At 35.6% G+C, this 27906-nt stretch overlaps 1 protein-coding gene across 5 annotated transcripts in view; it reads left to right on the forward strand.

Moving 5' to 3' along the window:
• The window catches only part of ADGRG6 (adhesion G protein-coupled receptor G6), a 141574-nt gene that overhangs the window by 70015 nt on the left and 43653 nt on the right, over window positions 1–27906 (forward strand). For 4 of the 5 annotated variants that reach the window (XM_047859923.1, XM_047859927.1, XM_047859928.1 and 1 more), the window contains exons 4-10: window positions 1325–1948; window positions 10206–10274; window positions 12511–12594; window positions 18221–18306; window positions 20985–21037; window positions 22007–22069; window positions 25159–25301. In XM_047859923.1, the coding sequence (XP_047715879.1) occupies window positions 1325–1948; window positions 10206–10274; window positions 12511–12594; window positions 18221–18306; window positions 20985–21037; window positions 22007–22069; window positions 25159–25301 (1122 nt within the window). The remainder of the gene's footprint in view (window positions 1–1324; window positions 1949–10205; window positions 10275–12510; window positions 12595–18220; window positions 18307–20984; window positions 21038–22006; window positions 22070–25158; window positions 25302–27906) is intronic. The other variant, XM_047859926.1, reaches the window with a different exon arrangement.

Below are 27906 nucleotides of genomic sequence, written 5' to 3' on the forward strand. Positions count from 1 at the left end.
CCATAACTACTAATAAAACATTGATGGACATATTTCTTTCCAGCCCTTTAAACAATACATGTAGTATACTGGGTTCATATTACTTAAGTATCCCTTTGGGTAAATAGACCTATAAAGTGCTTTATATTTAAAAAGTAGACTGAAATCCACAATTCTATTAAACTCCATCATGCAGTTTTTACTAGAATATTTACATGAAAATGATGCCTTTACCATAGACCTATATTAAAATCTATTCAATCTAGCATTCCTTGAAGCCAGCATTAAAGAGAATTTTTGAGGAGAGCTACTTCTGTCTCAAACCGGTACATGTTTCACAGTGTCTATTATATTAACATAGGGTGAAATCCATTGTATTACTTAATAATTTCACATGTGTCACAGAAGGACTAGGCTAACGCATTTTATTTTGAATATATTATGCAGATGATAGTAATCATTATTAGTAATCAGTAACATTAGTAATCCGTGCTAGCTCTATACTGACTATAGCAGGCACTGTTCTAGTGCTTTCCAGGTATTATTTGATTCCTATTGACCACGTGTGCAATAGGTGTCACCGTCCTTCATTTTATGGATGAGGAGAAGAAGGCAGAGAGAGGTGGAGTAACGTGTCCAAGGTCACATTGCATTTTGTGGAGGAGCTGGGATTGGAGGTGGCTGTGTCGCCCTTTTTACCTCTGCCCCTTGCCATCCCTCACAAAGGAACTCAAATACCCAGCTGTAAAGGAAATATAGCTTAAAATTCCATTTTTATTTTTACTTTTTTACTAGACTGCCTCTCCTTCATAGAATTATCTTTACCTTTGCTCCTGAAATAGCCTGGTGATGGGGAAAATGAATAGGATAGCAGAGGGTCGCAGAGGGTATGCAGAGGACGGTTTGGGAAGAGTAAAAGGCAATTGTTAATGAAAAAAAGAACTATTAGCTATTACGTTTAGAAATTATTTGAAAACTAATATATTTTTGAAAATTTTAATGTATAAACAGCTTTCCTGAAACAGTAGTTTCCTGAATTTGGGTTTTTGGGATTTTCTTTTTCAGTTCAGGGATTAAAAAAAGATATTTATCAACTGGGTTGGCTATAACTCAGAAGTTTTGCTGTGAGATCCCACATACTCTAACGATTAGAGTTAATATGGATGGGATTACATGTAGTTTTACTGATACAAGGTAATGGGTTTGTGACAGTCATGAAGGAGGTGTGAGGCAAAAGTCAGTTGATCCAGAGTGATGGGGGTGGGAGGGCATATCAGATGTTTTGTGTCTCATTAGTTCATATTTGACGTTAAAACATTTTGTGTGTTATTATGTTTTGTCCTAGTTGCTGTGTCCTTAAGGAACCAGAAGGTCATTTTACCGCAGACACTAGACAGTTATCAGGTATCTGTTGCCAAAAGTGTCTCTATTCCAGAGCTCGGCGCTTTCACTCTCTGCTTTGAAGCAACCAAAATTGGCAAGGAAGACCATGAATGGACAGCCTTCTCCTACTCAAATGCGTCCTCCACACAGCTACTCGGTTTTGGAAAGGCCAAGAGTGGTTACTTTCTTTCTATTTCTGGCTCAAAATGCTTCCTAAACAGTGTGTTACCTGTAAAGGATAAAGAAGACATTTTCACAGAAAGCTTTGAGCAGCTCTGCATCACTTGGAATAATTCTCTGGGCTTTATTGGTGTAAATTTCAAAAGAAACTATGAAGCAGTTCCCTGCGATTCTACCATTAATAAAGTGATTCCTGGAAATGGGAAATTGCTGTTAGGCTCCAGTCACAATGAGATTGCCTCTCTAAAAGGGGACATTTATAACTTTCGACTTTGGAATTTTACCATGAATTCCAAAATCCTCTCTAACCTCAGCTGTAATGTGAAAGGGAATGTGGTCGACTGGCAAAATGACTTCTGGAATATCCCAACCCTAGCTCTGAAAGCAGAAAGCAACCTAAGCTGTGGTAAGTCTGGGCATATTCACACTTTGTTTTTTAAAGCATTGTTCTATGGATGTTGGTCAACAAGAAATTATACATAAACACACACACACCATATACATATATATGTATATGTATATATATACATATACATATATATGTATATACATACATATGTATGTACATACATATATATGTATGTATATACATATACATACATATATATGTATATGTATATGGTGTGTGTGTGTGTGTGTGTGTGTGTGTGTGTATAGGTAGTTGTCATTAATGAGCTTTTTTTTTTTTAATGTTTATTTTTGAGAGACAGAGTATGAATGAGGGAGAGGCAAAGAGAGAGGAAGACACAGAATCCAAATCAGGTTCCAGGCTCTGAGCTGTCAGTACAGAGCCCAGCGTGGGGCTCGAATGTATGGACTGTGAGATCATGACCTGAGCTGAAGTCGGATGCTTAACTGACTGAGCCACCCAGGTGCTCCTGAGCTTTTTAATTTCTAAAATTTTGTATGCTCAGCCATACACAGCATACATTTGATTACAAACCATATTTATTCAATCAAAGCTTTTGGTCCTACCGTATTAAAGTTTTCCTTATGTCATAAAATGTCACACAGTTTATCACTGATGTAACAAGAGTGGTAACTAGGACACCTCAAATAGAAATGTTTACACCAGGACTGAAATAAAAGAAATTAATAAGTGATTGTTTTTAATCACAAAGATATCGTGAAAAGTTGATCTTTATGACATTTCTAGTACCTTATTTAAATAAACAACCACCACCTAAAAGAATGCTGTTTACTCAGCCAGGATAAAATGCCAAAGATATCCATTTTATGGAAAAATCTTTGATAATCAGGAATTATCAATTTTTTCTTTGAGCTTTTTTTCTCTGTTTGAAAATGACTATTTGTCATCTGTTGCCCTTTATGGTTGCTCTTTGAGAGACTTAAATGTGATATTACTGGAAGTAGCTAAATGCAAAATATTTAGGAAAATAATTCTATACAGCAACATTATATTAAAATAGACTGCTATCAAACATTCTTTATGTGCATGAGTTAATTTTAGAAATCATTATTTTATTACAAGACTGGTTAAAATACAAAAGTAGAAGTTTCATCATCACTTTTGAATGTCATATGACTAAATTGTTGATAATAGATACTTTTTAATCACAGGATAACTTTCCTTAAAAGAGGAAAGAAGTGGGGGTCGCCTGGGTGGCTCAGTTGGTTGGGCATCCGACTTCAGCTCAGGTCATGATCTCGCAGTTCGAGAGTTTGAGCCCTGCATCGGCTCTGTGCTGACAGCTCAGAGCCTGGAGCCTGCTTTGGATTCTGTGTCTACCTCCCTGTCTGCCCCTCCTCCGCTTATGCTCTGTCTCTCTCTGTCTCTCTGACTCTCTCTCAGAAATAAACATTAAAAAAAATTTTTTTAAAGGGAGGGGGAGAATAAGGGGTCTAATATTAAAAAGAAATTCTCATGTGACTTTGGAGGGGATTTTACCAGAAATACATTCCCGATAATTTGAACAAAGTGGGACCCATTTGAAGTTCCGGGACCACCTCCCCGGTTTGCGACCGGTGTGTATCCTTCTGCTCTGGGGAATTCTTGTCCCCTAACCCTCAGGGTAAGTCACTCATTGCTCTGTGTGGTCCATGGTGCGTCTGCAAATGGTGGGAGGCTATTAAGTGGTGTCATTGGAGAGATACCTCCTTGTGGGTTGTTGGACAGAGGGTAAACCACAACCGTATTCCAGAAGACCGAAGAAGTTTGCAAAGAAGCTAATGGTGTTCCTCAGCATCCCCTCAGTCTGCTTAGCTACAGAGGATGTTCAGGGACTCCTGAGAAGTCTTTCACTCGGTGAGGAAATGGAGAAGATCAAGTGTGTGGGTTTGGTGTGAGATGGTGAGCGGTGAGAGGGCAGTGATGTTCTTCCTTCATCCAGGGTGATTCTCTTTACTCCAGGGACCTGTTTTCACCATAGCCCATTAAAAAGTCATAATACAGACCATTTAATAGTTGCCTTTCTATGGGGTTATGTTTGAGGACTGTGGCAACCAAAAAAAATTTTTGAGTAGATATATTAATAATTGCTTATACTTAAGTTATACACTTAATTTGAATACTCAATACATATTATGTAGTAGGTACTGTTTTAAGGTCTTTACACATATTAACTGTTTTCTACAACACAGATCCCATGATTTAGGTTTTATTACCAACCCTATTTTGCAGACGAGAAATCTGAGGCACAAAGAAATTAAGTAATTTATGCAGTGTTACTTCATTAATTAGTGGCCACGCCAGGAAGTGAACTCAAAAAGTTAGGTTTTAGAGCTGTGCTCTCTTATAAGTGTAAATTAGACCGTCTTTTGGAAAATGCAGCACTAGAAGGTGAGCCACACTAGAGTAGGTGAGCTGCTTCTTGCCTGGATGAGGAGTATGATGGTTCAGGTGTGATCGGTGGGAAAACACTAGCTTTCCAGGATATGAACACTGTATTTGTTTATTGGTTTTTTTTTAGACATTTATTCATTTTTTTTTTTTTTTTTTTGAGAGGCAGAGACAGTATGAGCGGGCAAGGACAGAGAGAGAGGGAGACACAGAATCCGAGGCAGGCTCCAGGCTCTGAGCTGTCAGCACAGAGCCCGATGTGGGGCTCGAACCCACGAACAGTGAGATCATGACCTGAGCCGAAGTCAGAAACTTAACTGACTGAGCCACCCAGGCGCCCCAACATTGTATTTGTTTTAAGCAAAATTAATAAGATTTCTTTCCTGTGTTGCTTCTTGGATACATTAGTATGATAAAATGTGAAGAATATACATGGATTCCTAAACTTCTGTAAGAAATTCTCTAGACCAGAGGTTGGCAAACTAGGAAAGTTTTATTGCAACCCAACCATGCCTAAGAGGTTTTGTATTGTCTAAGGCTGCCTCTGGGCCACAGTGACAGAGTTGGTGATTGTGAGAGACAGAAACATGGCCCGCCATCCTAAAATTTTTCTGTCTGGCCCTTTAAGAGAAACTTTGCCCATCCTTAAAACTAGTCCAAAGAATCATGAGGGTCCAAGTTTCTGAAGCACATACTTGGGATGACACTGGAAAAGATCTGCTAGATCTCCTGGACCACATGTAGTTAAACCAGCCACTTATGGGCTCATTTAGCCTTCAGACATTGATGATGGCAGTGGCCTTTACCTGTTACCCTTTATTTGTAATTGTTCCACATAATGCTTTTAAACAATGATTTATTACCAACATTAAAAAATTAGACTTGAAATAAAGATAAATTTTTGGATTCTCTGGCAAACAAGAAACTAAACCTGGGTTAGTATTGGTGCCTGGCCAACACAGCTGGGGGGAAGTGGTATCTGCTTCTTACAGAGGGAGAGGACTTCTCAACCCTTACCATTCTTTGTATTCTTTCCACGCCAACCCCCTTCCATCTTTAGATAGCGTTCTGGCCCCAGTAGGCATTTCTGCTTGGGAATCCCAACTTAAGCTAGTCTCTTCACTTAATATAAGGCAGGAAACTGAAATTTTTTTTTTAAAAAGTGGCCAAGGCAGTTGGTGAGCTAAAATGTAGATCTCCTCTCTCCCTTCCCCAGGGTTCATTTATGGATATTCTTCAACACTGTCTTTACAACTCCTTTCCCAAGGCTTAGGATTACTGGAATGCATCAAACACATGCTTGGGTAACTTAGCCATCTGTAAGTTTTCAAAATGATTTCATTGAAAGAGCACAAGTTACAGAATCCGTGTATTTGAATGCCTTTAATTTTTATGGTGGTCCTCTTGACATTCCATGATGATGCAAACACCCCATTCCATGGATTCAGATATCCTGGGCTGTGTTTCAGGAGTCATAACGGGAGAGGGAGTTTCCCACTGCTCAGTCATCAGCTTTGGGAGTTGAAGAACCCAAGTCACTTATTAACTGACAGGAAATACCTGTCACAGAGATCATATCTAAGCTTGTTAGCTATGCAGAACTTCAACACATAAAAAAGTTTGCTCTATTAACATTTTAACCTTTCTTTCTTTCTTTCTTTTTTTTTTTCTGGAACATTTTGGCTTGCTCTTTATGGTAACTAATTTCCAAAAACTAATGATCGGTACAGTAACCAATGGGAAAATAGAATTTCATGCCTGACATTCCATTGGACTGACAATATCTGTTAAATATGACCTTTAATTCCAGAATCAACTTGCGGTAGAGGAATGAATAGATTTTCCAAAGGTCTATTGCCGAGTAAATTATAATGTGAAAATACGATGGTAAAATAGAACTGATTCCATCTAACGTTAAAACATTCTGTCATTTGTTTCAAATAGTAAATATCCTAGCCTTCATGTAATCAACGTATAATTAATTAATGTTTCAACAAGTTCAGAATTATACTTTTTTTGTTTTCCTACACTAGCCTTGTTGGGGAATTATACCTTAATTAAGAAATTTTCAGCAGGTCTTTTTTATTATTAACATAGTTAATCTTGTCAGCCTTTTCCAGAAGGAAATGCTTTATTTAGCAGTAATTCTTTTTCATTTTATAGCATCATTCTTTTTCTTAGAACAATTTTATTAAGCATATTCAGTTTTATGACCTCTATGGATAGACGGTTTTCCTAGTGGACTCTTTAATTATAATGGCAAGTATTTGCCTGTGTTATGATTCAGTTTAGATACTGGCTAATGTCCATCACTTTTCACAAAGAACAGACAGTGCCTTCTATACCAGTTTTATTTATTTTACTGATGACTGCTCTTTCCTGAGGAGTGGTACAGTATAACTCCGTGAATAGTCCAAGTTCAAACAAACTACATTTAGTTAATAAGCATTTATTAACCACTTCCATTTATTAACTGCTTGGATGGAGAGATAAGACACAATTCTTAAGTACCCAACTTGGTTGTTATTCTTTTCTAGAAATTTTTGGATTGGTACTGATTTTTCTTTTCACTTCCAGCATTTTGCGCTTAATTATCAAGGCTTCATCAACTCTTGGATTCATACCCTTCCATTTTCAATTATTACGGTTCTGTCTTCCACAGCCATAAAATTCTGACTCATTGTTGGCTCCTTCCTTTCATCTCTAAAAAAAAAAATTACTGAGTGTAGCATTTTTAGATAACTGAATTATTTTTTAAATAATAAAATAAAGATGAAATTACTTTATCTTTACAAAGGACTTTATTCTTTGAAGATGTCCAAACTCTTTATGAGCATAAATAGCTTCCAGAAATAATGTGTTGTAAATATATTTATGAAAATTTATAAAATTCTATTTAGTAATCCTGCAAAGAGGACTTGAAAGCAATTTTTTTTTTCTCAATGTTGCAACTCACTGTGAGGATTTAGTGCTACTGTTATTTGGATTATCATTGTGTAGAATGTCAGATGAGCTGTTAGGTGTGCATCAGTCTTTTTTACCACAACTTGTGTAAATAGTGACTCCTTTCAAAGCGGCAGGATTTGGGAAGAACAACAGAGAGAGAAGAAAGATTAATAGCTTTGCAGCTTTTCAGTGATTACGTTCCCCCCCTCCCAGGGAAATTTGGCTCTAAATGTTACAGTTAATATTAAGTAAATACCCTTAAAAACCTTTCTGGTATCCATAAACATCAGTGAACACACATAGGTCACATTTTGAAAATAATTCCTTGATACTAATTATATTATTATCCAGGAATGAGAATTGGTTCCTCTTCCTTAACAATCTGGCCTATAAATATGTCCACCTAGGAAAATTAATTGCGAGAGTAACTTTTTTTATGCAGATGTGCTGAAAATGGAACCAGGTGGGATAAAGAGTTTGTGTGCCCTTTTTATATTTTAGGTATTTGTTTATGTAATTTGGTATATTTGTAATGGAAGCTTTCATTTATCAGTATAATTTCCTTTTGATTAAATTTGTCACTTGTACTTACACTATTTAGTCTTCAGATTTAATTTCTGTTGCCATAGTGAATTGTCATAAACCAGTGTTTATTGAGTGTTTTATAATACAGTATCAATTTGCTAAACTGTGAGTACCCAAAAAAGGACAACTGATCAGTTTAAATATTGAGAAATGTTACTTTTTCCCTGACAAGGATGTCACATATTGGAACTTGCTATCATACAGTGAAACTGAGGAAATGTTAAAGAAAATTGTTAAATATCTTGCTCTAAATCATAACTCTTCTGATTTTCTTTCCTCATTTCTACCCTGAGTCCTTCAATATACTGCAGTGGAAGTGTAGTTAGCCTAGAAACTTCTTTCCCACAGCACTGTCTCCTTATCTTTCTTTGTCTTCCAGAGATACTGTATCAGTGCCAGAAGTGGCCTAAGGAACCTTTGACTGCCAGCATTGTGCGTAATCTGAGCAGCACAGGAACTCCATCCAAGGGTCTCTCTCTCTCTGTCTCTCTCTCTTATGTTGCAGTGGCTGACATTTTCTCATTTTGAGTTTTAAAGGTTTTTTAATTTTCAGAAGTTCCTCACTAAAATATAAGTACCTAACAGAGAAGTGAGACTCTTCAAGAAGGGGGGAGAAGTTGAGTGTGATAAGAAAGAATAGTGGACAGAAAATATTGATGGTAAAATCCTACCTGAATCCTGACTAAGGCAAGACTCAACTTCTGCCTCTTCAGATGCCTTTTTCCATAGTCCATTTGTCTATGTTTTCAATCTTTCAAACTCGCCCTCCCTGTCTCTGCTTCCTTTCATAGCCAACCTTCCTCTTTTTGCATTCACATCTCAAATGGCGGTCATTTGTTCTTCATTCCCACGCTACTGAAACTAATTCCTGTACAGCTACTACCAGAATTCCAATGTAAAGTTAAACGTCTTCTCGGTTTTGATCATTCTTGACTTGACACAGCCACGCCCTCTGTGAAATTTCTGTAAAACCACCTTCTACCAGAACTGGTTTTACTTCTCAAATTTAGAGCTCTTTTACTTTTTAAATAGTATGATACTTAAATATAGGAATGTCTATGATTCCATCAAATCTACACTGTAGCTTGAGTCATCCCAGACACGTCTGTAGATTCTGTGGCATAGTTTCTTGGCTAGACCTCTCAACAAAAATGTGTACACCTGCCCGCGTATCCAGATGTCACATAGGCACCTCATTTCTCATTACTGGACTTACTGTTCATTCCACCTCACCTAAGTTTTCTTTTAGTATTTCCTCTTTCCTTTTATGAGATCATTATGTACCAATTTCTCAAGCTGGAAACCAGAAAAATGTCCCCTAGTCTATCCCCTAGCCTTCTCCTCCAATTAGTTACCAAATGTTGTACATTCTATCTTCAGATGTCTTGTATCCATCACTTTCTTGACATCCTCACTGTACTCAAGTCTGAATTATTAATATTATTTACTATTATTGTATCTTCTCTTTTACCTGTCCATGGAGACTCAAAGGCGGTTTCAAATTTAAAATCTAATTTTCTTACTTAGTTTCCTTTCATAGTTTCCTTTAAGAAAGAATTCAAAATGTTATCAACCATTGATGATGTATCTAGAAATTTGTTCAGTAAAGCTTGAGTACTTATCTACTAGGTGTGTGGGATTCACCAGTGGAAGACAGAGCCCCACCGTTCATGGGGCCAGCATTCTATAAGGCCCTCCACAAGTATCTGTTACCTATATATCTGATCATTCCTACTCTACTCCAGTAATGCCATGTCACCCAGGTTCCCAGAACTTTTACTAAAAAATCAACTCTAAACTTCTTTCTTGCTGAGGATGTGTCAGTAAAAAAAAGTTTGAAATGAAAAGACACAGAGACCAATTTGAAGTCACAGAAGCATATTTCTGGGATTGCAAATAGCATACGCTGGTGCCTGTGAACCAGAAATATGCATTTTATGAATATTAATAATATCCAAATTCACTTTTGGAACTTACCTTTGATGTTTATATTACTTTATTTATATGGATTTCTAAATCTATTCTATGAAAAGGCCCCGGACTTTTTACACAAACTCTAATGGGCAGGAGCACTTCTCTTCCTTTCATCTGTGAAGTGTCAATAAATGGAGTTACAGATTTTGAGGGAAATGTTGGTAACTTGATTTTACATTTGTGGAAATGAAGACCCGAAGATTGAGAGACTTTCTTGATGTTGGAGTGTTATTGCTGGACACTTCTAGGTCTGCTCCTATTATGCCAACCAGAAGATTCATGGATTTTTTTTTTTCTTGGATAATGCCATTAAATCCGAAATTTAGGTAACTTGTGTCATCCTTTTGTATTGATCAAGGTTCCTACCTGATCCCACTCCCGGCCACAGAACTAGCCAACTGTGCAGATCTGGGGACCCTCTGCCAAGGTAGGGAGCCAGCGTTGTCCTCTGGACTCTGTGTCCTACTTGCTATTTTGGGTAATGTGTTTGAAGTTATTTTGATTATTATCTTAATTTTCACTTGAGAAGCCAAAGCCCAGCAAAACAGAAGAATTTCTGGCTGTGTCTTAGTTGTGTGGGTGCATAGTACATACACTGTGGAGAAAGAATGCATTCACACACTAGATGACCGTATTTCCATAAAGCATGAGGTTTTTAAAATGTGAATGATTATATGCTATTAAACAGGGATTTATTTCATTTTTTTCTCTTTTTATTTTCAAGATTATTGCAAAGTTCCGGTATAAATATAGTCACGCACTATTTTGAAAAAAGTATTCATGTGCGACAAAGAAGGGGATAATTAAGTTAAATATTCAGTTAAGCTTATGACAAGATTATAAGGCAATTTATGGTGTATAATATAACTTAAATATTAAGATGAAAATACTTATATTAAACTAATTTTAATGTAATTTTATTATTATAATTCACATTGACTATATTATGGCCAGTATTCCAATTATATATTATTATTAGATAGTTGCATGCTAATAATATATAATTAAAGTAATGTAAGTTTTGAGATAATAATATAAATAGTTTGCTTTAATTTTATCATTGCTCTTCCTAATTACTCATGACCCATTTCATCCATTTGTTCTATTAAATATTTCTTTATGACGTAGCATGTTCTATGTACCACATTAAGAATCATGACAGTGCCTTTGAAAAAGCTGGATCTCTTATTAAGAGAATCAGAGAATGATTCTCCGATTATAGAAGGGGTTATAGAAGGGCTTCGAAGTGGATCAAAACCTCAGCTCTCTTCTGTGGTTCTAGTGTAGGGGTAGATGTAATTCAGTATTATCTTTGCTTCTTTTCTGATACATTATTTCTTGATATCATTACTGATGAATAACCTAGAAAAATAAAGTCATTTGAACGACCTATAAAAATAAAGTCACTATGTGGTGTCCAAAATCAGCATAGTTTTAAAATAGTTATATAAAATAGAAAGAAACATTAATTGTGCTTAGTTCAAGATCTGAAGGGTTTAAATTTTTTTTTCTTTTAATCTGAGACGTCTATAAAACTGATTCCTGAGTCTCTGATGCTGGGCAGGAAAGCCCAGCATTTTCCCCCTCGTGTCCTAAGTGACCAAAAAGCATTTTCATGTTCATTGATGTATTTTGCACTACGATAAATATAGTTGATTGTCCATTATTTTAAAAAATAAATTCTTAAGCATTATTTATTATTTTGAAATGGAAAATCATTTTAGTTAAGGATGTATATTTTGAGTCAAAGAATTTAGCTTTCAGAAGGTAGTCACAATCACTTAAACGTTTTTAAATTTAGGTAATTGTAAATTGAGATATATAAGAAATGGCCATTGTACATACAAATGTACATCTAATATAAGCATACTCCTAAGATAAACTGATACTATTTTACTACATATATAACTCTTTGAGTCTCTTAGAAAGCTATTAAAGCACTACATAAAGGTTTAATCTTGGATGTTTTAATAGTATAAAAAGCATAGCTATGACATAATTCCTTGAAAATGGCCACCCTGTAAGGCTTGTCCTTATGAAATTCATTTTATCTGTCAATGTTTAGTAGAGTTACTGAGATCTGTAAATGGTTGATTCTATACATTTATATTCCATATAGTGTATACATTTTATTCTCTTTGTTTTGTTTACATTTATCTTCTCAAGGAGATATACATTTTCTTCTGAGACTTTAGTTCTCTAGCCTCAGCATATCAGGAAGACTAACTTAGTTTAGAAAGCTGACAGGTGAGGTGCAGACTGCCTTCTGCGACCTTCTTTTTTTCTTTTTCTTTTTTTTTTTTTAATACAAACTTAGGAAATCGAGTTCTAGAAAGATTGAATTAGTAAACCACTACGTGGTCATTAACCTGTTAATGGCAGACCTGGGTCTAGAACCTCGATGTTCTTTCTCCTGTTCCATTGTGCCAACTCCAGACTCCTGTGCATTCTAATACCAAAGGCCATATGAAGTGATTCTTAATGTGCCATAGGAAGCATTGCTTCATTTTACGCATTATAACCCTAGAGTCTGTTGTAGTTAGTAGCAAGAAATGGTTCCTATTCCTCCTCTATATATTTTCAAGCATTAATTATAGAGTGCTCATCCATATTAACTGTCATTGCTCCTTGCAAAATTATATCTCTCTCATCTTTATTACCAGCTACTGTAGACTCTCCTAGTACTACACCACCCACTGTCACCACTAACATGCCTGTTACTAATAGAATCGATAAACAAAGGAATGGTAAGAAATCACTACCTTTTATATTTGTAGTATGTCTGATGTGATAGCAAATTGTATTCTAAGAGTGGGGATACCTAAGCGTCAAACAAAATTTCTGTTTGTGGAATAATTGGGAACATTTGTACATTTGTAAGGTTAGTAAAATAAATCGATGTCCCTTGAATCCCTTGAGTTCCTTTTTCTAATGACCAGTGGAATGACCACATTTCCAGTACTACTCTCATGCACTTTTCGCTAACATTGCTTTCAAAGGAAGCTCTAAGAGAAAGGCACTTAATTAAAAGGAATTAATTTGCTTTATATGAAATATCTGAAAAAATATTCATGGTATTTTGTCAGACTATTCTCTTCACGAAACCAGTTTTTTAAGGAACTTTATGATTTCAAAAAAATTAATGCTGGTGATGTAATTTCTCACTGAAATCAACTTTTATGTTTAAGCGTTCGTGACATTTAGATCAATTTATATGGTAATACGTTGCTGTCTGTTTTTATTTTTTGAAGAATAATGGTTAGAATGTGATTGTGTATCAACTAAGTCCATTTTTGGCTGACAAAATTTCAGTTAAGTGCCAATACTTCTTGACTTTTTTTCCATATATACTTCACTATATATATTATTTGTAATTTGCAAATATGTCAGTTAATAGGATATAAGATATGAGCAGGGAAATGCCAGGTAACTTGAATTATTATTTAGTCTGCTACCTATATGGACCACATAGCCTTTTGGTAATTCGGAGTAAATGATTTAAGTTTCTTCTAGAAAAGAGAAATTCCAATCAGCTGACCACAGCATTGCCTTGAATACAGTAATATTCTCAAATATGAGCTATTAGAAACAAAGGAATTTTCTCAACCCCAATCATTTCACTTGTGAGGCCAAAACATCTGCAGTATATCACCAAGGACAAAAACCCAGAGAAAAGAAACCCACATAGTTCATTTTTTCTTTGGCTTCGGGGGTTATACCAACTTCCTCTGTAAGGACATTTAAATTGGAAGTATGGAATATTTTACATGAAACATAGATCTAAATTTCACTACAGTTATAAAGACATCGATTCAGGGAAGTGTTTATGGTTATTCTGGTAGTTACACCAAGGAGATTTATGATGGGGCAGACATTCCAGCAACCCCCAGGAAAAAACAGCAACAGCTGAAGTTTCCAGTGCATATTTCACATGGACTCCAGCCAGTAGATGGGAATATTATAATTCTAACTAAGTATTTTGCTCTTTGTACGAACATACAAAGAGCCTCTGTGGCATTCTCCCTCCAGGACTGGCACGTCCTCTACTGCCCAAGAACGTTTATATGATGCTTCAGAGTCCTTGACTTTGGTAGAGTGGAGCTGTATTCACTCAGTCATGTCATTTCTGACATTCTTGAAGAGAGCCTTGTTCAGCCATCTCTCTCTGCGTCATAACCTTCAATGGGGTTTCAACAAAGCGAGCAAATGTTAGAATCAGTTAAAATGGTTTGACTTGACTACATTAGAGGGAAAAACCTAATTTAGATGATTCTGGATAAAAAATGCAGTCCTGGCATTTAAAAATACTCAAAAGTCATCATGTGGTAGAAATATTCTCAAAATCACGTCCTCCAATCTGTGTACCATCTGAACAATTTTTACCATATATTTAGCCACCTATACTATTGATTTAATAGGTTTTGTTCCTAAATCGACTCACATTTTTACTTAAGCATTTGTGTTTATTTGGGAAAATTGATATTGCTGTTGTAACACTGTTGTAAAATAGAAATGAAAAATGAAAATGAATATAATGAAAACAATGTTATTAAATTCTCTCCATCTCCTATTGTTTTCTTGTATCTCTACACCTTCACTACACCTTCACTATCTTTTTAAAAAGGGAGAGTAACAAAGTGTTAGAGGCAGACTGTAATCTAATTAATATTTTTTCTTTGATGTAGTCAAGTTAGAAATAATTGGAAAGAGAATTACTTGTTCACCTTGTGAATAAATGGAACTTAAGGTCATGTCTAAATCATTCACATACTGTCAGCAACTCCAGATACACTTCTCTTATTCCTCGGGAAATGGATACAGTAAACATTCTCAGGCTTATCATGATCTGATATATTAGAGAATCCTATTTTGTGGACTGTAAGAAAGATAGGTACAGCTATCAAATCTGTCATCTATCTATCATACCCAATCCTTTAAACTCCAGACTATCGAAGAGTTTTACTGAGTCTACCAATGATGATATGCTGGTGTAGGGGGTGGGCAGGGATGGAGATTGACAGACAGACTTCTTCAGTGTATCGATGAAATGCGTTTTCCTAGACTTTGTGAAATGTTCCTATGTAAACTTCCTTTTGTTATTTTCAATAGGACTTTGATACCTCAGATTGTATACTAGGAAAATCTTTAAGTTACTTTTCATAAACAGATATTTCAGTCTGTAACGGATAACCGAGGTATTCCCACAAATAATTTTTTTGTGCCTTTTACATTACATTCTTAAGGAAAGCTCTTGAGTCAGTTATTATTTGCATACCAAATCTTATTTTCTGTGCTTGAAGCATCACTCCAGTGCCCCTGGATATTAAATTTTGTGGGGTCAACACAAGTAACCCAAGCAAGGAACTAACTCTGTTAGTCCTTATTATTGTTTGAAAAAAGCCTAGCTTACAAGTATTCATTGTACCACTGCTTCTAGTTCCTTAACATAAATTTACTCTCTGGGTGTATGTATGGACCAGACAATCATTCTAGCTTTACATTCTTGTTATCTAAAGAAATCGTGTGTATAGGATGAGCAGGACTCTAGTCTTCTTATAAATGCTACTTATGTGTTATAATTGCCTCATCACTGGTCCAAAGACATCATTTTGACTCTAAAATAACATTTGGTTTATATTTTAACATCTGTCTTTTCAAATAAATATTTTAAAATCTGCCTTTCAAACCTATACTTCACACCCTTCAATATAGAATAAAGTAGTCTCGTTTCTATATCTTTTAAGAAACTCTGAAAAGGGTGTTAAGGACCAAAAAAATGATTAATTGGAGAAAGACCTATAGACAGCAATACCATTTTGATGCCACGTCTGTAATGATAAGCAATGATTTCTGCTTTGAAGTCTTGCATGGATGAAAGAGTTATCTAATTGGAAAATGGATATACTCTTAAATACTTTTTTTCCCCCCAAGAAATGTCTATCATGAATTCTTCTGGCTTGGATGCCATTAGTAGGATAATACGTACAGCTTTTGAAGTCTCTGGAATATATGAAAATTTGTAATAAGCTTTTCTAATGAGACACTGTGAGAGTTGTTACATCTATAGAGGACCACTTGACCTCTAGAATGACATGGGAAAGCCTGCCTTAGTGTGTCTTAATTGTGTATTTTCTGCAATGGCAATGCTTAAGCCAATTATTTTGCTGCAAACCAAAACCCTTCTTACCAGTTCTTTGGTGGACATTTTATCTAGTGTTGACAGTCCACTCCTGGGAATTTCTCATGTTTAGTTGTTGACTGTGTTATTCAGAAATTTTAAGTAAGTTTAACAAGTAGACTCCCTTGAGTATATGGATACTTCATTCCAAGGCTTCTGAAAAGAAATGACTTTGAAAGTGATCTATAACACAGGAGAATCTGTAACACAAGATGTTATGTTGTTTTCTGTGTTCACATATTTTATTTGCTGTAAGCAATATAACTCTAGGGAGAGTACTATATTTATAAATTCATTTAGATTATCTCTGATATGAGGTCTTTCTCCTTTATAAATAACAGCAAATTGAAAAATGAGGAAGCAGATATCTAAAATTTAAATAAAAACATCTTAAATGTTTCCAAAACATTTCAGAAATCTCAGTGATTAAAAATAATGATTTTTAGTATTTTGCAATATTTTCCTGAGAGGGAAAGAATACTGGTCTTAAACACATGCTTTACGTCTCCATCTAGTGGTGGCTTTTCAGCTACTCTGCTGGCACAAGTGAACATTCCCAGAATTGTCCTCAGGATCCTGGAATAACTCTGGGACCTCTGCAATTTGAATTTCTTCTTTCAGAATACCCATAATTTTATTTGATGAGATATACAGTCTGAATGGGTTTTGTTAATCTGAATTATTATCATTTGTTTTGAATATATTCCTCTAAGTATTTTAAATTCAGAATATTTTTAGAGGAACATAAAATCAACTTCATTAAAATACCTGAAGAGTTTTAGAAGCTGAAATAACCTAGTCTGCATTAAGTTAAACCCACTTGTCCTTGGACTTGTACCAATTTCATGTATTTATACTATTACCTCTGGGAGCGGCAAAAGTTTTAGTGTGAGATTCTGACCCCATGCTGGAAAAACATCCCTTTGGTAGTGGGACTGGAATTTGCATTTTGGTAGATATGGGGATTTCCAGAGGCAGAGTTTTATGTATTTTCTACTGACTTTCCAAATTTTTCATTAAATCTATTCCCCAACAGTATTTAAATTATATACTTTCTACATTTTCTATGCATACTTTCCTGAAGACTTACCAAAATATAAGCATGAAGAAAGATGATTGACAAAATAATGGAGAATCAATTCGTTTCTATATATAACCTAACATATTTTAAAATGATATTTTTCTCATTAGCTATTTATAGTAAGGTATCCTATAACACACATCTAGAGAGATTCAGCAAACCTTGGGTGGTGACTTTGATTTGCATTTACAAAAAAAAAAAATACATCAGACTACTTTAAAGATCCCCAAAAGAAAAAAGCAGAACCTTCTTCTCACATAAAGTTTTCTTTTTAAAGCAACTTAGTCCAGTTAAAATTCTATCTGCAAATATTCTTTCTTCCCTCCCCCCTTTATTTTGATACAAGCGACTATATTTATGGAATTTTGATGAAAAATCTGGTGAATGACTTAGAAGTAAACGCTGTGGGGGGGGGGCTGGAGAGTAAGGAGCAGAGGGCAACAAATATTTGTGTATCTGTTCTTTTTCAAGCTAACTTCTGCCCATCATCCCACTTAAGTTTTCACCCCCCAAAAACCTGTCATTCTTTACAAGGTACAAAAAAAATGATAATTTCTTATTACATGAGATCAAATTGTACATGAGAAAGTCATGAAAAAATTAGAGTAAATATCCAAAATCTATAGAATTAAAGAAACATATATAGGTGATAATGTAGGAGAAATGGGTTATTTCTCAGAATAAACTAATTGATAACTCTTGCTCAGCAGTTGCAAAGGTCAATGAGCATTAAGTCAAAATATCTCAACTTTTCTGTACCTGTGTAGAAAGTGTTTTTGTTTTTGTTTTTGTTTTTTTTAGTTTTTTCTTAATCGAAGTGTAGTTGACACACAATGTTAGTTAGTTTCAGGTATTCCACAAGTCTGTGTGTGATGCTGTGCTCACTGAAAGTGTAGCTACCATCTATCAACACACAACACTATTACAATACTATTGATGGTATTTTCTATACTGTACCTTTTATTACTGTGACTTATTCCGTAACTAGAAGCCTGTTTCTCCAACAGAAGTCATTTCTTTTACATTGTGTGAAATTGTGTGATTGTATATTTAAATTGATAATTGTAGGACTATAAAAGATAATTAACGGCTAAATCCTATTTCCAATGGACAGATGGAATTATCTTTAGAATTTCCATAGTGATTCAAAACATCCTTCATCACCCTGAGGTTAAAGTACAGAACAAGGTGGCAGAATGGGTAAGTGAACTTATATAATTTCTTTTGTGATTTGAAACCTTTAACCTCTGGAAACCTGCAAAGGAATCTACTGTCTGGGTTATTGAGTCCGTAGATCATACTGAAACACAAACACTGTTCCTTATGCTTACTATGAATAGACATAGAAGTAAGGTGTATGCTGATGCATAGTGAGGGAGTGACATTTGAATCAAGGACAAGCCTCATAGATGATTAATGTCTAAATAAGGAAAGTACCACACAAATAGAAATATATTTTGATAGTTATCTTTATTTACTATTATATCCCTACATTTTCAGCATAGCTTTTAAAAAGTAGATTCTATATTTTTTATTTAATTGTTTGAATGTTTGATTCATAAACCAAAAAGTATAACAAAATATATCGTGAAAGTATTCTGACCATCTTTGTAGCTCATCTCCGTGGATGAGCTTCTCTGCTTAGAAGTCATTGTTAGTTTTTCTTGTTTGTTCCCCCGCCCTGAATTTCTTTGTGCATATAAAAGAAAACAAGGCTATATATTCTTGGGGTATCTGGGTGGCTCAGTTGGTTAACTGTCCGACTTTGGCTCAGGTCATGATCTCATAGTTCATGAATTCGAGCCCTGTATCAGTCTCTGTGCTGATAGCACAGCAGAGCCTGCTTTGGATCCTCTGTTTCCCCTCTCTCTCTCTCTGCCCCTCCCCCCCTTTCTTAAAAATAAATAAACATTTTTTAAAAGGACTATAGATTTGTATTTTTCCTCCTGTTTTTCACTAAGAGCATATCTTACATATCATTGTACTTATTTTTGTAATTGCCAGGTTTCCATCAAAGTACACAGAGACCTTCCTTATCTAAGTTTTCTTTTTATTCTTTTTTAAAGGTGCATAGTATTCCATTATGTGACTGTCTGGTCATTTAAGTCTTCTGTTTTTGTTTTTGTTTTTGTTTTTTTTAATCTATCTTTATTTTTGAGAGAGAGAGACAGAGTGTGAGCAGGGGAGGAGCAGAGAGAGAGGGAGACACAGAATCCGAAGCAGGCTCCAGGCCCTGAGCTGTCAGCACAGAGCCCCATGCAGGGCTCGAACTCACAAACTGTGAGATCATGACCTGAGCTGAAGTCAGAGGCTCAACCGACTGAGCCACCCAGGCACCCCTTAAGTCTTCTGTTGAGGGAGATTTAGGTTATGCTAATTTATTGAATCAGTATTCTATTAATGAAAATTTTGGTAATTTCCAATTTAAAAAAAATCAGCATTTTATTTTATTTTCCTTATAGATACCACCTATCGTTTTTTAATTTTCATCTCCAAAACAAAAATTTTGTTTTCCATAGGCTTCTATTTTTTCTATTTTATTTTCTATCTATAGTATACAGTGGGACTTTGTACTGCTTTATATACAGCACTACTACAGTTCACACAGTTTTTGTGATTGAAGTCACTCGAGTATACATTTTGAAGAAAAATGGGTTTTCTTATGCTGAAGCCTGGCAAATATGCTGTTCATAGCAAAACAAGGCTAAATACGTTGAGAGGTAGTGGTGACTGTCTAATCTATCTGTCTGTCTATCTGTCAATCATCTATCTATCATCTATCTATCATCTGTCTATCTATCTATCTAAAGAATAACTGATATGACAAAACAGTCTTATTTTGAAGAGTCCATCATAAGAAAAGCCTTATTTTGAATATGCTTTAAAACAAGTTGACCACAGGAAACAATAGTATGTAATTAAAAATTCTGTTACAAACTTGAGGGGAGGAGTGAAATTGTCTAATAATGACAAATGCTGCTGTTGACTTTTTGGACTGGCATATTAAAGCCAGTAACGAATTGAAACACTAGGATATATGTATCATTTCTAAATGGAGAGCGGCTTTCCTAAAAATCCCTCTGGAGGTGATACACAAATAGGAAGATCTCATATCAGTAAAGAAATCCCATTTGTGATTGTATTGGACAATGTAATTGTTACTTATACTGAGAAGAATCTGTTCCTTCTTTAAAAAGTCTGATGCTCAGACCCATGAGGCTGTTAAATAGCCACACAATAATAAACATAGTTCCCAATAATATTGAACTCATTTTGTTTTTTTAAAAGGTTTGTATTGTTAATTTGTAATTATTCTTACTAATATCCTTATGAGATGATAGTTACTAGAAAAAGATGTGTTACTGCTACAGTGTTTGTTGAATGAGGAATACGAAGCTGTTTATTGTGCTAATCCTCCTATGTACCCTCTTACAACTGTGTAGCGTTCAGTCTGTGGGCTAATTTGAAGAACCATTATAGTGGAGCCCATTATAATACAGGCTAGAGAGGAAAGTATACTGTTTCCAGACAGACTTGGGATTCAGTCTGGGATCTGCTACCTCTTAGTTGAGGACATTGGGCAAGCTATTTCTCTCCATGAAGCTCAGTTTCTTCATAAATAAGGGTGAAGGAGTAGATAATACCTATCTCATTAGTTGTTGTGAGATCGAAGAAATAACCTTTGCAAAGTTCTTGGCATATAATGATCCAGTAACTGTTATCTTCACCTTTCTTTCACTCTGGCTCTCTGGGATTTTCCCAGGGCATTATTCCAATAACAGCTTATCTTTTGGGAGGGAAGAAACTCGATTCAGATTTTTTTTTTTTTTTTTTAGAAAGTGTTATCAAAGCTCACTCTTTCCCATTGTATTTTTCAGCTCAATTTAACCTTCCAAAATTGGAACTACACTGTTTACGTGGTCAATATCAGGTAATGACAGAATTAATTATTTAAGAAATAAAAAGTAATTTATTTACTTATTTAAGTAAATAAAAAGTCTCATTTAACGCTATGCTCTCTCTCTCTGGTTATACCCCCCACACACAGCACAAGTACACACACACATACACCATATTTATAATCTTTCTAAAACAACTCTATATTTTTTGATTTCTGTGCACAAAAATCTTTAGGGCTGTAGCAATTGGTTTTAATTTTTTGATCATGGATCTCAACCTTTAAAAAAAAATTGTATGTATTCCCAAAATATGTTTGCGATTTCAAATAAATTTGTGTGTGTGCATTACTTAGCCAGTATATGTTATAATATACCATAAATTAAAAGAAGATAATCACATATACCTAGAAGTCCTGTTAGTTTCATCTCACACCCCAGTGGACCATCTGTAGCACCCCAATTTGGAGACTGTTTTTCTGTTAGATGAGATATCTATAGTCTGCACCTAGCTTTTCAAAAATAGCTTTTACTATTATATTTAAATACTATAACTGCCTAGGAAATAGTATAATCCACATATCCTCCTCTGCACCTTGTTTCCATAGTTTTATTCTTAGTTTTCAAAAGTATGTTTCATGAAACCTAGATGTGTATTCTGTGAACCCGACAAATGTCGTTAACACAGAAGAAGGATCACGTTGAATTAGCCCGGAAGTACATTCTTAAGCTGAGTGCATCTCTATCTATATCTGAACATCTCATATTCTTTAGTATACTAACATGTGTTGTGAATCTTAAAATCTTGGCACACGGCTGCCAAACTTACTTGACCATGGAGCCATTTGTTCTCAGACATGTGAAAGAACTATACTTTCAGGACACATATTTGGAAATAGTGGCCTAGAATGTTCATTTTGCTTCTTTCTTTCACCTCCTCAAATTGTGTTGTTGATGATGTGGCAGATGAGGTTGATAATGAATGTACATATTTGTATTTATAGTTTTCACCTGAGCACTGGAGAGGACAAGATTAAAGTCAAGAGAAGCATTGGAAATGATCCAAGGTAACACTGACAAAGTCTTAACAGAAAGTGTAACATCCTTTCTCTCACCTGTTTTGACTGTCTGGTAGAGAAATGAGAATAATGAAATAGGAGGGAAACATTTTAATCAAGTAGCACTTTTATTTCTTTAGCACTAATACACACTGGTTTGTTTTTTCTTGTAGTCAAAACCATCAAATAATTGAGTGGATAGAAATGTACATCTGATGAAAAATAATTCAGAAGTAGAACACTTAAAATGTCTGAGTTTTTATATTTAGTATTTCTAGCTAGTTTATGATAACCCATTACATCTTATTTGAAATTTCAAAAAGACCATCAAAGAAAAAAAGATAGTTAAAGCTTATGTATGGTAGCATCTAATAATATGGGTAATAGCTACTTTTCAGAAGTTTTCATTTTAAAATTCGTATCAAAACCAGGCAGGTAATTTAACAGATCTGTCCACTTTGCAGAACCCACTGGCATTCACAGGCCAGCTTCAGAGGGTGGTATAATTAAAAACAACTTTAACTCCTAAATGAAATAAATTTAGTTGTGGTCAGGTAGTCTATTACATCTCCAAAGAAGAAAAAAAAAGTAGTTGAAAAGGAAAAGTTCATGTAATTCTTACTCCGTTTCAATTGACTGAACTGATTTTATAGATTTACAACAGTAATGATGGAATATACTTCTTTTAAGGTGATGTATTCTTACTAGAAGACAAAAATAGAATTTCATATGAAAGTTAACCAGAGAATTTCTTCTTACTTTTTTTTTGTTTTCTATTTAATATTAAAAAAGCAATTTTTTTTTAATTATAGTTGAGACTTTTCATTTCTGTGTATCTTCAACAGATTGGCTTGAAACATCCGATTAGGGAAAGAAAGTTCCTTTTCCTTTATGATCTAAAGAACAGAATAATTATGTTAATGCTATATTCTTGAATGGTGACTAGACTTCTCTGTTTGGCCAAATAACTTTTTCTCCAACCTGTGCTGCTAGATCATATTGAGCTTGGAATAATGGACGCATGATACAGATCCCTTTGTTGGACACTTTGTCTAACAATTGGGGCAGCCAAAGTTGCGGGTGTCCTCAATGGTATATCCTCTGTAGGAAGTCAGCATTGCCCTTTTTAGTGTACCTTCTGTGATTCTTCCACTACCCAGCAATACTGAAGTCTGCCATCACTGGCATACATCAGTACCTCGGAAACTCTTGCTTGAAAGACATTGACATTCATGACATTTCAGTTGTCTGTCAAACCAATGGGTAGCTTCACAGAAAATTAATATGGAGAGGGAACCAAGACCATATATATGGGAAAGTCCACATGTGTAGTTTTTATTTGGTATGAATCTTTGTTTCACAATTTTTTGAAACTGTTTAAAAGCTTATTGTTTGAAAAAAATTTTTAATCATTTTAAAGTTATTTACAATGTATTCTTACAGACATTCTCCCCTCTTTTTTTTTCCTACTCTCTACTTCTCTTATGTTCATTGATAAATTTTTAGTCTCTCATAGTGTTTTCTCAAAACCACAATCTACTAGTTTTACACACACTTTTTTTCCCCAAAGTTTTCCTTTCAATTTGATTGTAACACTTAACACAGACCATAACCTCAGATAATGCTATCCTCCTCTATCGCCCAGACAGGAAACCAAAGCCGCAGAGACTGGTTTATTCAAATAAAGGGTGATTGATGGTAACAACTGATGGAACTTTGTGGAACCATGAAACAGTTTCAGTTTTCAGGATGAGAGAGGAAAATACAGAGATAAGGCCTGTGAAAATGCATAGTCATTCTTGAATTGCTGAATTTGGGTATTCAGTATCATCCCGATACATTGTGTTCATTATGTTCTCAATATTCAACAGAAGTAAAAGGTCATGTTCCCAACTCTAAGCTGTCAGTAACTAGAGTGGCAAAGCTTATCTTCCAACAATAATTTAATCATAAGATACTTTTTTTATAGGCCATTTAAAAAATTATTAAGTGATGACAGTTCACCATTATATTTATAACTGTTTGTCTTGCTCATCCTGAAATATGACTTATATATGAACACTAAGCAGTAGATCATTTTAGAGATAAATAGCTTTTCAGACTGAATTATGAGAACAGTTCAGCACTTTGCCCTTGAGATGAGCAGATATTTAGGGGGAAAAAATAGAACTCTTCTTTAATTTCACCTGACCTTGAATAGCATAATTTCAAGGAATCTTTCTTTTTTCAGCACCACAAATATATCAGTACTCTATTTCATTTTTATTGATACCCACATAATTTTATAACTTAGATATGCCATGCCTCTCTCCTGGGAACACTTATTTCAAAAGCATTGCTACCACCTTGACTTCGACATGTTTTGATTTCTGCTATTGACTATGGCTATGATTACAGTTGAACAGAAAATTACATTATTTTGAAATGTAGAACCAAAGGTTTTTATGGGGCTTTTAGCATGCATCTCTGCTTCTCTTAGAAATATTTTCTTTTTAAAGACGTTCAAGGTCAGACAGTCTGTAGACTTCTGCAGGATGCTGGCCGATCATCATGTATATTTTAAGTATTTATTTTATAACTTTTCACCATATAACATACTTGGCAAATGCTTCAATCAAGATGGAAAATCATTATTACAGTTCGGGAGAAATTGGAACGTATTTGTAAATGGTAATACCCTTAATAATCTTAAAGTCAAGTGATCATTTTAGTCATATTTGTTGGAATTTAATTTTTCTAAAAAACTTTATTATTGGCTATAAAGAAACAATGTAGAATTAGTCATAAGTGTGGCCCTTTCTTGCATGTACACTATAAATATTACTTAAAACATTTCTCAAAAGAACTGAGGTTATATGATATGATATAATAGAATTATACATGCAATAATCAATATAATCTATTCATACGTAGATATTTTTAACATTCTAATTTATCCAGTAATAGGAGGTTTTGAGTGTCGTGGCCTGTTGAGTCTCCACACTCCATGGTCATCCCTCTTACTACCATATTCAAATATACTGTTATTCCACACCCCCCTGCCCCCCCCAAAAAATCAACCAACAATTCCAACAATTACATCTGAAATGTTTTTCTAGGTTGGTGATTTGGGCCCTTCTAGTTTACAATGCTACCAACAATCCCAATTTAGAAGGAAAAGACATTCAACAGAAGCTCTTAAAAAATAATGAGTCCCTGGATGAGGGCTTGAGGCTATATGCAGTGAGTGTAAAACAACTGGGTAAGTTCCTTTAATTTTTTAATAAGTATTCTATATAACTATTCAGGTTTAACTGAAACAGCCACAGAAATACTCTTCCATTGTGCATCGTTTGCTTATTTAAAACTATTTTTTCTGATGATGAAATTCATCCTATTGGTGGCGCTGTAACAAATGGGTGACCTGGTTAACGTAAAAGACAACAACTCAACGCGTATGAATCTAAGGGAATGAAAGGGGCAGAGGAGAGTTTATACTCTTGTGGGGGACATATTCTGGAAACGCTAAGAATATGAGCAAAGTGCCAGGATAGCCTTGACCAGAATTGGCTTCAGCAGCAGGAATAAAGAGTGTGTACATGTACATCTAATGAGGTAAATCTTGGAAAAGGCAATTCCATATAAGAAAACATCTTATGTTTTCTGTCTTCGTTAATGATACCACTGTCTCCACAGGGATAGGCCAGAAATCTGGGAGTCATCCAGGGTTTAGATTGAGTTCCCACCTAGACACGATTCACGTCCTGAGCTCCAGCCACACACGCGGGAACGCTTGCCCTTGCCCAGACATGCCATGCCCTTTTATGCCTTTCTAGGTCTGGCTCACACTGCTCTGCTCCCACCATCCACCTGCTTCTCACACCATTGTTTTAAAGACAACCCAAAGTCATCTTTTCTGTGATGTGTTTTATGACATCGTCATGTGTAAATAGGGTCATTTGAGCCTCTACTTCATGCTGTCCAGATACCTCGAGCACTGTACAAATCAGAAGGTCATAGTGTTTGACTGGACTTGCTGACATTCTTATGGATGCTTTCCTTAAACAGGAATCTCTTCTCACTTGAGCACACATGTTAGTTTTTTTCACACCCTCACTCCCCACCTCCCCAGGCACCTAGCACATTCCCAGCACTTAAATACTTGAATAAATAAATGAATGAACTTTGATGGAACTATTTTAGAAAAATCAGTGATCACAAATATGGACAACGAAAAGTAAAGTTATTACTCTGTTGCTATGTGATTATAATTATATTACGATTAAGTGTATTCATAGAGAGAAAAGGAAACTTTGAGACTTTTCCTTAGACATGTGCAGGAGGCTGAAGCGAGGGCAGTGGGCAGCCCTCAGTCTCAAAGAAGCTGGTGTAACTGAGGCCACAATCCCAGCGTGATAAAGAAGCAGACAATCTCTGTTTCTGTGAGGAGCTACCCATATGTAATGTGTCAACATACACAGTTACAGAGAACTCAAAGAGGGTGGAATGCAAACCATCCGTGTTGTCACCACAAATAGTTTCTTCCTCCTCCTCCTCCTCCTCCTCCTCCTCCTCCTTCTTCTTCTTCTTAAGTTTATTTATTCTGAGAGAGGGAGAGAACACAAGTGGGGAGGGGCAGCAAGACGCGGGGAGAGAGAGGATTCCAAGCACTGTCAGCACGGAGCCTGATGCAAGGTTCAGATGCGTGAGACCATGACCTGAGTGAGCCAAAACCAGGAGTCAGACGCTTACCCAGACTGAGCCACCAGGCGCCCCAGCATGGACAGTTCCTGAGCCTCTGTGGGAGAGTGCTTGCTTGTTCACAGATGGGCCACCCTTTCACACATGAGTCTCCACGAGGAAGGAACGTGAGGAATAGTAGCTTACATATGACCAGGAAGCCATGTGAGTGTCAGCTGGCCTCGTCTTTGTTCTAGAAAGCTGAGGAAACCCGGAAAACTGTCCGCATCCCTGGATTTGTAATTTCTACTACTTTAAGTTCTGCCCTTTACTGTTTTTCTGCCCAGTGGGCCTATGAGGAAAAGTTTGTACCAATTGAAAAAAATAAAGGTCAAAACCCTGGCAATTTGAAGCCTTAGAATGTAGGTGGGAGAGTTCTTTGAATGTTCAGTTGGTGACTATAACACCAGTTCCCAACAGTCTGTCTGGTATAACTTGCTGTTTTTCAGTTCTGAAATAACAAGATTTTGTTGATCTATTGCTCTTATTCTGGTGTTTTAAAAATCGAAAAGTCTGAATCGTTTATGTCATGACACTTGCCCAGAGAGTTTTCAAACAACAGGTGGGGTGATTTGAGGGTGAGGGCATGTGTGAGAGACATGTGGTGCCGGTTCACAGCTCTCTTTTTACTATCCTCTCAGCAAACTTCCAGGCAGAAGATGCTTTCCGAACAGCTGGAGATTTTTCCATAAAATATGCAAGCAACTCCATGACTACAGTATTTTATAGCCTTTTCCCTTTGGAAAAATATCGTACTGCATTTTGAATTTTTCAGGATCATCATTGTATGTAGGGTTTACTAATTTTTTTAAATATTTTTTATTATTACTTTTTTACCATTGATTCATTTTTGAGAGACAGAGCATGAGTGGGGAAGGGGCAGAGAGAGGGAGACACAGAATCCAAAGCAGGTTTCAGGCTCTGAGCTGTCAGCATAGAGCCCGACATGGGGCTCGAACTCACAAACTGTGAGATCATGATCTGAGCAGAAGTCAGACTCTCAACCAACTGAGCCACCCAGGTGCCCCTAAATGTTTATTGATTTATTAAAAAAAAATAATGTTTATTTATTTTTGAGAGAGAGACAGAGCATGAGGGGGAAAGGGGCAGAGAGAGAAGGAGACAGA

Source organism: Prionailurus viverrinus, chromosome B2, assembly GCF_022837055.1.
Source record: "Prionailurus viverrinus isolate Anna chromosome B2, UM_Priviv_1.0, whole genome shotgun sequence".
In the NCBI taxonomy this organism is placed as follows: Eukaryota; Metazoa; Chordata; class Mammalia; order Carnivora; family Felidae; genus Prionailurus; species Prionailurus viverrinus.